The sequence below is a fragment of the Electrona antarctica genome (assembly GCF_951216825.1).
Source record: "Electrona antarctica genome assembly, chromosome: 23".
Classification (NCBI taxonomy): Eukaryota; Metazoa; Chordata; class Actinopteri; order Myctophiformes; family Myctophidae; genus Electrona; species Electrona antarctica.
Genome location: NC_136804.1, coordinates 5,494,579 through 5,509,936, shown reverse-complemented (window position 1 = coordinate 5,509,936; position 15,358 = coordinate 5,494,579). Strand labels below are relative to the sequence as shown.

Below are 15,358 nucleotides of genomic sequence, written 5' to 3'. Positions count from 1 at the left end.
TGTTTGTCTGCAAGACATTACTCTATAAGCCATATCTCCAAAACTGGTGGGTCAAACTGAACAACCAATATGTCAATTTGAAGCTATGAATCCCTGCGGAAATTCAAAAAAATCCAATGGCAGTCCCTGAGTGAAATTTGGTCACATTTATCCGTCGTGACATTCAAATGAAACGGGTTCCAGAATTAATTAACGTACTGCTATATTACAAACGATACAGAATACAGTTATTTTATCACTGGGAGATTAAAACAACAACATCACTATGAAGCAAATGTCACCCTATATAAAATATGACAGGAAGAATGTTCCATCCAGCAGGTGGCGCTACAACACTATGACACCTATAATAAGTAGTGATAGTCACCTGAATATTAATGAATTAATACTTTATTAATAGTTTGTAAAGACAATCACTGAGGAGTACAATTCAATACAACGTCTATCAGAGTAATAATCACTGAGGACAGTACAGTTCAATACAACGTCTATAATCACTGAGGACAGTACAGTTCAATACAACGTCTATAATCACTGAGGACAGTACAGTTCAATACAACGTCTATAATCACTGAGGACAGTACAGTTCAATACAACGTCTATAATCACTGAGGACAGTACAGTTCAATACAACGTCTATAATCACTGAGGACAGTACAGTTCAATACAACGTCTATCAGAGGAATAAGTAAGGGATAATATCTGGCTAGGTGGTCGTTGTCGGGAGATAATTCAGGGAGTTTAAGGGAGCACTGTCGGAAAACAAGGAAGTGAGTTGATCAAATAGAATCCATTTCCGGGTTTTACTGCTTCGTCTATTTCTCGCTCAAATGTTATCAAAAACATTTTTGAGAGCAACGTTTAGCTGTAAATTACACTGTGTCACTAGTGTGTGTGTGTGTGTGTGTTTACATACAGTTGGAGGCCATCGATATTGTCCTTTTCTTTTTGCTGAGGTTTGCGTGATCTGCGCAAAAGGACAGTTAATCCATTTTGGGCGGGAACCCCTTTTGGTGTTTTAAAAATTGTTATAATTTAGCTATTGAAAAATAGCAGATCTACAAGCTCATAGCACGCCACCGAGTGGCGCGCTACGAGCTTGTAGGTCTGCTATTTTTGAAAAATCGTGAAAATATTTATTTCAGAAAACTGGAAGATTTAGAAGGATTTTTTTTAAATGTTGAGGTCAGGCCTAAATGGGTCAAATGATAAGGGACAATATCGGTGGCACCCAACTGTACATGGCGGTCATGTTGGAAACAGCAGTAAATCAAGCAGGGCGCAGCTGGTGCTCAGAGGGTTTGATTAGGCAGAGGTCTGGTATACAGCGGAGCGGTCATTATGATGAGATAACTCACCACTGAATTAAGCAATTGACCAATCAGAATCAAGCATTCAACCAAGCCATGTAATAAACACCAAAAAAACACTATCAGGGGTACAGCGTCCGGATGAGAACCGTGAGGTTCCCGGTTCCATCCCTGTGGGATCCCCCAGAGTTAGTGTCCAAGTGTCCTTGAGCAAGACTCTGAACCCCTGATTGCTCCTGATGTGCAGCTTGGTGCCTTGCATGGTTTCCTCCGCCATCGGTGTGTCAATGTAATCATAACGCACAATTTATGTAAAGAGCTTTGAATAAAGGCGGTATATAAATGCTAAATCGTTTGTTTCCATTAGGGTCCTTTTGTAATCAATTCATCAAAACATTTAAATGTCAAAATATTATACAATACCATGCAGAAAATAACATCATAATATGTGACTCATGTAATATGAGACAGAACTGTTGACTTTTGTATTCAACAAATGTATTGATTTACAATATTTCATTATTTATATCTATAGCACATGTACTTACATTATTATGTTATTAGGATTATATACTTTTGAATAAGTATATAATAAGTTTCTTTGTTATTGAGATTGTTGGCAGTTATATTGTACATGGCATCACAATTGCATATTGATAATTATTGTTCTTAATTGTCTGATTTCAATCTATGAATCATCTTCCTCTCTCACACTCATTGCATCGAGCTGGCTGGCAGCTTCACTTTCATATCCTGAAGAGGGCGCTATTGGTCCAGCATGTCTCTTCAGCAGCCAATCATGAACCTTGTCAGGTGACCAGCGGTATGAACTTCCTGCTTCAGATGGCGTTCCTCCACTCACTGAAACACAAGACAACAATATACTGATTATTATTAACATTATTAGTAATAATACATAATGAATTACAATATAGCACCACTCACTGAAACACAAGACCACACACAACAATAATTATACTGATGAAATGTTACATTTATAAAAGTCACTGTAATAAACGATCACATTGTGTTATCAGATCAATAATATTGATACTCACTGTTTGGAGGATAGTCCATGCTCATCCTTCTCCTGACAGGTGGCAGGGTTGGTTCTTCTGGCTCCTTCTCCACAAACTGCAACATCCTTAACACTGCAACATTATTAACATTATTAGTAATAATACATAATGAATTACAATATAGCACCACTCACTGAAACACAAGACCACACACAACAATAATTATACTGATGAAATGTTACATTTATAAAAGTCACTGTAATAAACGATCACATTGTGTTATCAGATCAATAGTATTGTTACTCACTGCTTGGAGGGAGGTGCAGTAGGCTGTCCCTTCTCCTGACAGGTGGCAGGGTTGGTTCTTCTGGCTCCTTCTCCACAAACTGCAACATCCTCTCTATCATCTCCTCCTCCCTTCTCCTCCCTTCCTCTTCTCTCTTCTTGAATTCTTCTTCTCGGCTGTTCCATTCTTCATCAGTAAATGTCTTTCCTGTCAGTCTTTCTAACGGTGTCTTCTGTCTCGTCTCATGTCCCTCCCTGAGGTGTCCTGTGTCTCTGACAGACCTGTCTTCTCTGGAGTCTGAAGGTCCAAAGTGTCCTCTGTTCCTCGTCACCATGTCTTCTACTTTCTCCATCAGCTCTTTCACTTCTGAGATGTCCAGATTGTCTAGAACCTGGTACCTGTAGCCACATTTCTCCAGGATCCTCCTCAGAGGTTCTCCTTCAGCCTCGATGTACTCCTCAACACGTCTCCCTCCCAGCCACCATCCCATTGTGAACCGAACCAGAGTGTGTCTCCAGACTCTGTCCCCCAGCAGCTCCATGTGTTCCTCCACTGATCTCCTGTCAGCTTCAGAGAACCTGTCCCAGACAGGAACATTCAGCAGGACAGCGTGGGGTCCAGGAGAACACAGAGTCACACCGTGTAGAAGGACATCTTTGATCTTCTGTGATGGAGGTGTAGTCGACCAGCCTGGACACATCGCCACACTCACATTTCTGTCAGCAACTCGTCTCTGTTGTCTGACACATTCTGTCTGTTCAGTCAGGAATATGAGGTTTACTGTATGTTAGTTATAATAATCAATACATGTGACTTAGGAGGTTTTAAACTAAACCATAATTAAAATGACTATTCTGTCTGTTCAGGAATATGAGGTTTACTGTATGTTAGTTAAATCAAACACGGTGGACATACTGTAAGTATAGACCAGTTATCAACAGAAACACGATAAATTAACATAACCTAAAGTAGACATTGTAAGACGCCACAGTACAGTGGATTAATCACAGGAGGTACAAGAGTCATTAGTTAATACAGGAGACAAACATGGAAATGTAATGGACAATACAGTATTCTTATCTTCGTGTGTGTGTGTGTGTGTGTGTGTGTGTGTGTGTGTGTGTGTGTGTGTGTGTGTGTGTGTGTGTGTGTGTGTGTGTGTGTGTGTGTGTGTGTGTGTGTGTGTGTGTGTGTGTGTGTGTGTGTGTGTGTGTGTGTGTGTGTGTGTGTGTGTGTGTGTGTGTGTGTGTGTGTGTGTGTGTGTGTGCGTGCGTGCGTGCGTGCGTGCGTGCGTGCGTGCGTGCGTGCGTGCGTGCGTGCGTGCGTGCGTGCGTGCGTGCGTATCACTGACACTGGCACAAACATTCATGACATCATACTTTCACATTATCATTCATTATAACATGAAGTTCATATAATATTACTCATTATACCACAGGTCGTTTCGAGGAAGCAATCTGATTGGTTGAAACAACCTTCTAGCCGTGGGTTAAACCAGCACCATTCACCACCTAATCAAAACAAAGAATTCAGCTGCTCTGTTCTCCCAGAGCGCTAGCAAACTCGGTGGCTAGGCTAGCTAGTTTCTTGGGACATTTGTGGTCGTAGTGACTACATCTGTCATTAAAAAAATATATTCTTTCAGCGATTTTCTTAGTTTTAAGGGTAACTGTTGTATAATTGCAATATTACACTCGAGGGTGTGGGTTAACGTGATTATTGCCACTTCAGTGATGCTTGCGGAACTCGACTTCGTCTCGTTCCTCACCGCATCCCTGTCGTGGCAATAATCACGTTAACCCACACCCTCTCGTGTAATATTGCTTAATTATAACATGAAGTTCATATAATATTACTCATTATAACATGAAGTTCATATAATATTACTCATTATAACATGAAGTTTATATAATATTACTCATTATAACATGAAGTTCATATAATATTACTCATTATAACATGAAGTTCATATAATATTACTCATTATAACATGAAGTTCATATAATATTACTCATTATAACATGAAGTTCATATTATCATATAATATTACTCATTATAACATGAAGTTCATATAATATTACTCACCAGCCTTTTTGTAAACACATCCTCCTGCAGTATGTGATCTCCAGCCCAGCCCCTCATAACCAGGTCTCCTCCAACCAACATCAGCCTCACATCTGGTAGACTCTGATGTTCTCCTGACACACACACACACACACACACAGCTTGTAGATCGCCTATTTTAATAATGTCTTATGTAATTGGCCAATTTGGTATTAAAAAGGTGTTAATACATTTTAACCTTATAAATGTGCAGATAGACTGTATGTTGGTTTGTTTACTGTTGAGTGACAACACAATGTTGCACATTCAGCTAATCATCTGGGGACCCCCTGAATACTGTGGGGACCCACAGTACTGTGGGGACCCCCTGAGTACTGTGGGAACCCCCAGAGTACTGTGGGGACCCCCAGAGTACTCTGGGGACCCCCAGAGTACTGTGGGGACCCCCACAGTACTGTGGGGACCCCCACAGTACTGTGGGGACCCCCTGAGTACTGTGGGGACCCCCTGAGTACTGTGGGGACCCCCGAGTACTGTGGGGACCCCCATAGTACTGTGGGGACCCCCCGGGGCAGTGGTTCCCAGTTAAGATTGACTATAATAATCACCTTCAAACAGAGCTTTCAGAACAGCTCTGTGTCTGTGTGTCTTGGTCATCAATGTCAGGACATGTTCCTCCATGTTCCTCTTCCTCTCGGACAACTTCTCTGCAACATCTCCAACTTCATAGTGTCCACCTCCGTTTCCAGCCACCATCTCCTCTATCTTCTCCAGCAGCTGTGTGACCTGAGTGTCATCTCTCTTCTCATTGTTGAAGACATGATACCTGTTCCCACATTTGGCAACAAGCCAGCGGAGGTGTTCCCCTCCAGCCTCAATGTGCTGCTCAATGCTTCTGCCTCCCAGACGGTCTCCAAAGGTGAACAGAACTATAGTGTGACTCCACACGCTCTGTGACAGAAGTGACATGTGTTCCTCTAATGCTACTCTGTGTTGTTTGGTGAATGCTTCACGAAGAGGAACCGTCAGAAGAGCAGCATGTGGTCCAGGAGGACAGAGACACACACTGTTCTGGATGTCCAGTTTGTCCATCTCTGGACTCTCCTGTAGTGGTCTGTAGTTCCAGCCTGGTGAGTCCACCACTGCCAGATGTCTCCCTGATACTTCACCATGTCTTACACTCAGCACTGACCGAAGAACTCCAGCTTGAAAAACACTTCCTCCCAGAATGGTGTTTCCTGATGAACTCTTTCCAGACCAATACTCTCCCAACAACGCAATCCTGAGGTAAGCCATTCCTGTCAGAGAAAACATTGTTTAGTCACAATAAGTCACAGCGCGCACGCACGCACGCACGCACGCACGCACGCACGCACACACACACACACACACACACACACACACACACACACACACTTCTTCTTTCCAAAGGTCACATTCTAACCTCTTATCAGGATGTAGTCAAATGGATTTAAATCCACAGGGTTGGATTGGTCTAAATGTGACCTCATTTATGGTTAAATCAGTGCTTTAGAAACATGTTCATATGAAGGACCCCCACATGTATTTGACCATGGACCCCAGATAGCAGATCTACAAGCTCACAATGTGTCACATTGCGACGTAGTCCGACAGATGGTGATGCTACTGTACATACGGTCCATCCTTCAGCATAGGGTCTGTACACCAGTGGTCCATCCATTAGTCTACGGACCCCTGCATCCTCCATCCTTCAGCATGGGGTGAAACGGTGTGTCTCTTGGGGGGAGGTGAGTGTGGGATCCAGACTGATTGCTATGTTATTGTTTTTGAGCGGTGTCTGTCTGTCTGTCTGTCTGTCTGTCTGTCTGTCTGTCTGTCTGTCCACGCACTGAAAGCTGCACCACCTAAAGTGGCCAGTAGAGTACATCACAGAGTAAAGTGGCAGTACAGTACAATTTACAATTGCAATTTAGACATTTAGCAGATGCTCTTAATCCTGCAGAGCGACTTACAATAAGCAAGAAGAAAAAGCATGGCAATACAGAGAGCACAGGTGCACTACAATACAGTTAAGTACAGTACAGGAACTATAACAATACATTTATAGTTGCACCGCTCGCTTCACACAGGTGTGATTCTCTTTGAGTGGCTCAGTGTTATATTGAGTCAGGTATGTGACGGCCCCCTGGGCCCCCCTGGGCCTTGGCCATATCATTTATATCAATGTGGGGGTCCTTGGCCATATGGGGGGCCTTGGCCATATCATTTATATCAATGTGGGGGGCCTTGGCCATATCATTTATATCAATGTGGGGGGCCTTGGCCATATCATTTATATCAATGTGGGGGTCCTTGGCCATATGGGGGGCCTTGGCCATATCATTTATATCAATGTGGGGGGCCTTGGCCATATCATTTGTATCAATGTGGGGGGCCTTGGCCATATCATTTATATCAATGTGGGGGTCCTTGGCCATATGGGGGGCCTTGGCCATATCATTTATATCAATGTGGGGGGCCTTGGCCATATCATTTATATCAATGTGGGGGGCCTTGGCCATATAATTTATATCAATGTGGGGGGCCTTGGCCATATCATTAATATCAATGTGGGGGGCCTTGGCCATATCATTTATATCAATGTGGGGGGCCTTGGCCATATCATTAATATCAATGTGGGGGGCCTTGGCCATATCATTTATATCAATGTGGGGGGCCTTGGCCATATCATTTATATCAATGTGGGGGTCCTTGGCCATATGGGGGGCCTTGGCCATACCATTTATATCAATGTGGGGGGCCTTGGCCATATCATTAATATCAATGTGGGGGGCCTTGGCCATATCATTTACATCAATGTGGGGGGCCTTGGCCACATCATTTATATCAATGTGGGGGGCCTTGGCCATATCATTAATATCAATGTGGGGGGCCTTAATTGGCACAATCAAGTTTGAGAACTACTGCTCTGTAGAACGGGCCTCAGGTCTTAATGGGTTAATGAAGGAAACGTACGTGTTAAATTATTTCGTCAGACAGTGATCTGACATCACATGAATGGAATGAGGTTAGGTAAGCTGTCTATTGTTGCCTGCTGGTGATACTATCTTCCAACACTGGAAATACAAATAAAAATCACACCCGTGTACCAATGTGTATATATATACTGGACAGGGCCGGACTCAGGGCCAGACACAGGGCCAAAACAGCTCTGACTCAGGGCCGGACACAGGGCCAAAACAGCTCTGACTCAGGGCCGGACACAGGGCCAAAACAGCTCTGACTCAGGGCCGGTTCACATGGCGGCACGACCAAGTGCTCAGGAAGCTGGCAGAGGGGCTGGAGGAACGAGGTATGCGGTCAGGTTTATAGGCCTGGCTCAGGGAAGAGGACGGCCCTGCCATGCATAGTCCCACCATGGGCACCGTTGGAGAGGACGGCCCTGCATGCATAGTCCCACCATGGGCACCGTTGGAGAGGACGGCCCTGCATGCATAGTCCACCATGGGCACCGTTGGAGAGGACGGCCCTGCCATGCATAGTCCCACCATGGGCACCGTTGGAGAGGACGGCCCTGCATGCATAGTCCACCATGGGCACCGTTGGAGAGGACGGCCCTGCATGCATAGTCCCACCATGGGCACCGTTGGAGAGGACGGCCCTGCATGCATAGTCCCACCATGGGCACCGTTGGAGAGGACGGCCCTGCATGCATAGTCCCACCATGGGCACCGTTGGAGAGGACGGCGCCGCTACCAACCTGGCGCCCTAGATGAGATAAATACACAGTGCCCCTATACCAACCTGGCACCCTAGGCTGGTAACTGTCGCGCCCGCCCCCAAAAACCTGCTCAGCCCCGGTCCATCCTCCAGCCCCCCCCCCCCCCCCCCCCCCACCCAGATTCTAACGGGTCCATTTGGTTACATTTGTACACTCTTAGAGTTAAATTAACACTGATTTTACAATATAAATGGGGGTCTCAGAGATAGAAATGCCATTAAATGGGGGTCCGTAGACTAATTCAGGTCAAACCGGAGGTCCTTGACATGAAAATCAGTGACATGAAACTCTTCCCTGGCATATATTTTCTAATGGGGGTCCGCGGTGTTAATGAGCGTCAATTTGGGGGTCCTTGACATGAAAAGGTTTGGGAACCACATGGTTACACATGCCTGTCAATCAATGCACACACACACACACACACACACACACACGCACGCACGCGCACATGCACACGCACACGCACACACACAGTCATCCCTCACTCGTGTGTTCCGGCATCTGTATGGCATTTTAAATCTATCACTGTTTATCTCATACACTTATTGGATACTTTATTTGTATTATATTAAACACCACTCATACTCATCATAATATTCTCTTTAGGATTCGTACCTGGTGGTGAATTCACGTCCAGTCAAAGTTGACCTAAATCAATCGAGACGTTGATAATGAAGACGATGTTTTGTTTTTCCACCTTCGTCAGTCCTGACTCATAGTGTAGGATCTGAAGGAGGGTGTGGTCGTCACGCATCCTCATAACTCACTCCTTCACAGTCTGACCCAGTGGCCCAGTCAGGTTACTTCCTGGACTACATGTTGTCTCAGGAAGACAGCCCTCCCCCTATCCACAAGGAGGAGCAGTGCACCAAAGCATTATGGGAATTGTAGTCCTCATACTTCACTCCTTCACGTCTGTGTGACGTCACACTGCTCTACACTGGATCTAAGCGTCAGGTTCTGTCACCGTAAGGCTAATCTCTCAAGACAGATCCTTATTATTATTATTATTATTATTATTATTATTATTATTATTATTATTTACTTTTTGAGTGGCGCTAGCGAGAAACGAGAAACCGAGATTTTTGACATGCACATGACATGCACAATAGAATTACATTTTCTTTCTTTTATTTATAATGGGGACAGTGGCACCCAGGACCAAAACTGGTGTCCACCCCCATGGCACTTAAGGAGTTTAATCTCATGAAACCTATAGCGTCCCTCATCTGGGGCGAACATTAAAAAAAAATAGCAGAACGACAGATTGTGAACTTGTAGATTGGCTATTTCCGGCTAAGAGATTTGGGGCAGTATTATGCCTGTCTTAAGTATCAGGTCTTATTACTTAACTTAAGACCCGGAGACGTGATCAATGCCATTTGGCTATTCTGAGTGGCCAAACAGCATTGACCACGCCTCCAGGTCTTAAGTTAAGTAATAAGACCTGGTACTTAAGACACGCATAATACTGCCCTTGGTGTTGTAGAGCAGTGGTTTTCAACCAGTCCGGGGACCACCAGCGATCCTTGAGGGGGTACGTCCAGATGGTCCCCAGCTAAATGGAAATGGACCCTTAACAGGCAACAGTGCAGCACTATCTCTCTCTCTCTGTTTCTGGCACAACAGCGCCCCTACTGGTACTCATTGGTACTCGTGCTCATAGTCACATAGGTGAACGTCACATAGTTAGGTGAACGTCACGGACATTGCTGTTCCTTGGAGTGGTTGCACCACTCAAAAAACCCGCAGTTAATTTCCATATATTTTTATAGTAAGAGCCAATAGAGAGGAGCTAAAGAGTCACATGTGGCTCCAGAGCTGCGGGTTGCAAACCCAGCAGATAACCCAAGGGACATTTTATGTTTTTTGTTTAGATTAGTCAGATGTCAATAGTTTAGTTTTTATTTTGTCCATAACTCACTTCCTGTAAAATATGTTTTCGGGCATCCCTTCTGGGATGTTTTAGCATAACTCTTAAGGGACGTCTGTATCAAATGTCCTGCTTGCATCTTCATGTCTCGTAACAGTTTATCTGCGTCATTAATCTGCATGCCACATATTTTTAAGGATCTGTCTTGAGAGATTAGCCTTACGGTGACAGAATGTAACCTGACACTTAGATCCAGTGTAGAGCAGTGTGACGTGAAGGAGTGAAGTATGAGGACTACAATTCCCATAATGCTTTGGTGCACTGCTCCTCCTTGTGGATAGGGGGAGGGCTGTCTTCCTGAGACAACATGTAGTCCAGGAAGTAACCTGACTACAGTGTGACGTCACACAGGCGTGTGTCAGACTGTGAAGGAGTGAGGTATGAGGATGCGTGACGACCACACCCTCCTTCAGATCCTACACTATGAGTCAGGACTGACGAAGGTGGGAAAACAAAACATCGTCTTCATTATCAACGTCTCGATTGATTTAGGTCAACTTTGACTGGACGTGAATTCACCACCAGGTACGAATCCTAAAGAGAATATTATGATGAGTATATGTGGTGTTTAATATAATACAAATAAAGTATCCAATAAGTGTATGAGATAAACAGTGATAGATTTAAAATGCCATACAGATGCCGGAACACACGAGTGAGGGATGACTGTGTGTGCGTGTGTGTGTGTGTGTGTGTGTGTGCATTGATTGACAGGCATGTGTAACCATGTGGTTCCCAAACCTTTTCATGTGAAGGACCCCCAAATTGACGCTCATTAGCACATTGGACCGGGGCTGAGCAGGTTTTTGGGGGCGGGCGCGACAGTTACCCGCCTAGGGTGCCAGGTTGGTATAGGGGCACTGTATTTATCTCATCTAGGGCGCCAGGTTGGTAGCGGCGCCGTCCTCTCCAACGGTGCCCATGGTGGACTATGCATGCAGGGTCGTCCTCTCCAACGGTGCCCATGGTGGACTATGCATGGCAGGGCCGTCCTCTCCAACGGTGCCCATGGTGGGACTATGCATGGCAGGGCCGTCCTCTTCCCTGAGCCAGGCCTATAAACCTGACCGCATAACTCGTTCCTCCAGCCCCTCTGCCAGCTTCCTGAGCACTTGGTCGTGCCGCCATGTGAACCGGCCCTGAGTCAGAGCTGTTTTGGCCCTGTGTCCGGCCCTGAGTCAGAGCTGTTTTGGCCCTGTGTCTGGCCCTGAGTCAGAGCTGTTTTGGCCCTGTGTCCGGCCCTGAGTCAGAGCTGTTTTGGCCCTGTGTCCGGCCCTGAGTCAGAGCTGTTTTGGCCCTGTGTCCGGCCCTGAGTCAGAGCTGTTTTGGCCCTGTGTCCGGCCCTGAGTCAGAGCTGTTTTGGCCCTGTGTCCGGCCCTGAGTCAGAGCTGTTTTGGCCCTGTGTCTGGCCCTGAGTCCGGCCCTGTCCAGTATATACACATTGGTAGTAACAACGTCCCTCGCTTCACACGGGTGTGATTTTTATTTGTATTTCCAGTGTTGGAAGATAGTATCACCAGCAGGCAACAATAGATAGCTTACCTAACCTCATTCCATTGGTGAGTCATGTGATGTCAGATCACTGTCTGACGAAATAATTTAACACGTACGTTTCCTACATTAACCCATTAAGACCTGAGGCCCGTTCCACAGAGCAGTAGTTCTCAAACTTGATTGTGCCAATTAAGGACCCCCACATTGATATAAATGATATGGCCAAGGACCCCCACCTTGATATAAATGATATAGCCAAGGCCCCCCACATTGATATAAATGATATGGCCAAGGCCCCCACATTGATATAAATGATATGGCCAAGGACCCCCACATTGATATAAATGATATGGCCAAGGACCCCCACATTGATATAAATTATATGGCCAAGGCCCCCCACATTGATATAAATGATATGGCCAAGGACCCCCACATTGATATAAATGATATGGCCAAGGCCCCCCACATTGATATAAATGATATGGCCAAGGACCCCCACATTGATATAAATGATATGGCCAAGGCCCCCCACATTGATATAAATGATATGGCCAAGGCCCCCCACATTGATATAAATGATATGGCCAAGGACCCCCACATTGATATAAATGATATGGCCAAGGACCCCCACATTGATATAAATGATATGGCCAAGGACCCCCACATTGATATAAATGATATGGCCAAGGACCCCCACATTGATATAAATGATATGGCCAAGGACCCCCACCTTGATATAAATGATATGGCCAAGGCCCCCCACCTTGATATAAATGATATGGTCAAGGACCCCCACATTGATATAAATGATATGGCCAAGGACCCCCACATTGATATAAATGATATGGCCAAGGCCCCCCACATTGATATAAATTATATGGCCAAGGACCCCCACATTGATATAAATGATATGGCCAAGGCCCCCCACATTGATATAAATTATATGGCCAAGGACCCCCACATTGATATAAATTATATGGCCAAGGACCCCCACATTGATATAAATGATATGGCCAAGGCCCCCCACATTGATATAAATGATATGGCCAAGGCCCCCCATATGGCCAAGGCCCCCCACATTGATATAAATGATATGGCCAAGGCCCCCCACATTGATATAAATGATATGGCCAAGGCCCCCCATATGGCCAAGGACCCCCACATTGATATAAATGATATGGCCAAGGCCCCCCACATTTATACAAATGATATGGCCAAGGACCCCCACATTGATATAAATGATATGGCCAAGGCCCCCCACATTGATATAAATGATATGGCCAAGGCCCCCCACATTGATATAAATGATATGTCCAAGGCCCCCCATATGGCCAAGGACCCCCACATTGATATAATGATATGGCCAGGGCCCAGGGGGGCCCAGGGGGCCGTCACATACCTGACTCAATATAACACTGAGCCACTCAAAGAAAATCACACCTGTGTGAAGCGAGCGGTGCAACTATAAATGTATTGTTATAGTTCCTGTACTGTACTTAACTGTATTGTAGTGCACCGTGCTGTATTGCCATGCTTTTTGTTCTTGCTTATTGTAAGTCGCTCTGCAGGATTAAGAGCATCTGCTAAATGTCTAAATTGCAATTGTAAATTGTACTGTACTGCCACTTTACTCTGTGATGTACTCTACTGGCCACTTTAGGTGGTGCAGCTTTCAGTGCGTGGACAGACAGACAGACAGACAGACAGACAGACAGACAGACAGACACCGCTCAAAAACAATAACATAGCAATCAGTCTGGATCCCACACTCACCTCCCCCCAAGAGACACACTATGCATGCAGGGCCGTCCTCTCCCACGGTGCCCATGGTGGACTATGCATGGCAGGGCCATCCTCTCCAACGGTGCCCATGGTGGACTATGCATGGCAGGTCCGTCCTCTCCAACGGTGCCCATGGTGGGACTATGCATGGCAGGGCCGTCCTCTTCCCTGAGCCAGGCCTATAAACCTTTGACCGCATACCTCGTTCCTCCAGCCCCTCTGCCAGCTTCCTGAGCACTTGGTCGTGCCGCCATGTGAACCGGCCCTGAGTCAGAGCTGTTTTGGCCCTGTGTCCGGCCCTGAGTCAGAGCTGTTTTGGCCCTGTGTATAAAGCACTGATTTAACCATAAATGAGGTCACATTTAGACCAATCCAACCATGTGGATTTAAATCCATTTGACTTCATCCTGATAAGAGGTTAGAATGTGACCTTTAGAAAGAAGAAAAGGACAAATACAAGCTTGTTCTTTATGTATCTTGATATGTCAGATGTTACAATGATCCCTAATCTATAAGTGATACATCATGATGTGAACCACTGTGTGTGTGTGTGTGTGTGTGTGTGTGTGTGTGTGTGTGTGTGTGTGTGTGTGTGTGTGTGTGTGTGTGTGTGTGTGTGTGTGTGTGTGTGTGTGTGTGTGTGTGTGTGTGTGTGTGTGTGTGTGTGTGTGTGTGTTCTCTCTGACAGGAATGGCTTACCTCAGGATTGCGTTGTTGGGAGAGCATTGGTCTGGAAAGAGTTCATCAGGAAACACCATTCTGGGAGGAAGTGTTTTTAAAGCTGGAGTTCATCGGTCAGTGCAGAGTGTAAGACATGGTGAAGTATCAGGGAGACATCTGACAGTGGTGGACTCACCAGGCTGGGACAGCTACAGACCACTACAGAAGAGACCAGAGATGGACAAACTGGACATCCAGAATAGTGTGTGTCTCTGTCCTCCTGGACCACATGCTGCTCTTCTGACGGTTCCTCTTCGTGAAGCATTCACCAAACAACACAGAGTAGCATTAGAGGAACACATGTCACTTCTGTCACAGAGCATGTGGAGTCACACTATAGTTCTGTTCACCTTTGGAGACCGTCTGGGAGGCAGAAGCATTGAGCAGCACATTGAGGCTGGAGGGGAACACCTCCGCTGGCTTGTTGCCAAATGTGGGAACAGGTATCATGTCTTCAACAATGAGAAGAGAGATGACACTCAGGTCACACAGCTGCTGGAGAAGATAGAGGAGATGGTGGCTGGAAACGGAGGTGGACACTATGAAGTTGATGGAGATGTTGCAGAGAAGTTGTCCGAGAGGAAGAGGAACATGGAGGAACATGTCCTGACATTGATGACCAAGACACACAGACACAGAGCTGTTCTGAAAGCTCTGTTTGAAGGTGATTATTATAGTCAATCTAAACTGGGAACCACTGCCCCGGGGGGTCCCCACAGTACTCTGGGGGTCCCCAAAGTACTCAGGGGGTCCCCACAGTACTGTGGGGGTCCCCACAGTACTGTGGGGACCCCCACAGTACTCAGGGGGTCCCCACAGTACTCTGGGGGTCACCACAGTACTCAGGGGGTCCCCACAGTACTCTGGGGGTCCCCACAGTACTCAGGGGGTCCCCAGAGTACTCAGGGTGTCCCCACAGGGGGTCCCCACAGTACTCTGGGGGTCCCCACAGTACTCAGGGGGTCCCCACAGTACTCTGGGGGTCAC

General features: G+C 45.9%; 2 protein-coding genes across 2 annotated transcripts in view; one reads left to right on the top strand and one right to left on the bottom strand.

The window, feature by feature from the left end:
* Nucleotides 1-1,998: 1,998 nt before the first annotated feature.
* Nucleotides 1,999-9,164, bottom strand: LOC306916340 (GTPase IMAP family member 8-like; the record flags this gene model as incomplete). The annotated part of the gene is made up of 4 exons (XM_079494174.1): nt 9,058-9,164; nt 5,288-5,977; nt 2,637-3,305; nt 1,999-2,171 (listed from the first exon to the last, which is right to left on the bottom strand). Exons 2-4 carry the CDS (start codon nt 5,973-5,975, stop codon nt 1,999-2,001), a joined length of 1,530 nt encoding a protein of 509 aa, XP_079350300.1. The 5' UTR covers nt 5,976-5,977; nt 9,058-9,164.
* A 5,528-nt stretch (nt 9,165-14,692) lies between these two features.
* Nucleotides 14,693-15,358, top strand: part of LOC306916339 (GTPase IMAP family member 8-like) — a gene marked incomplete at both ends in the record, with an annotated part of 4,122 nt that continues 3,456 nt past the window's right edge. The window contains one exon of the mRNA XM_079494173.1: nt 14,693-15,035. Coding sequence (XP_079350299.1) covers nt 14,693-15,035 — 343 coding nt within the window. The remainder of the gene's footprint in view (nt 15,036-15,358) is intronic.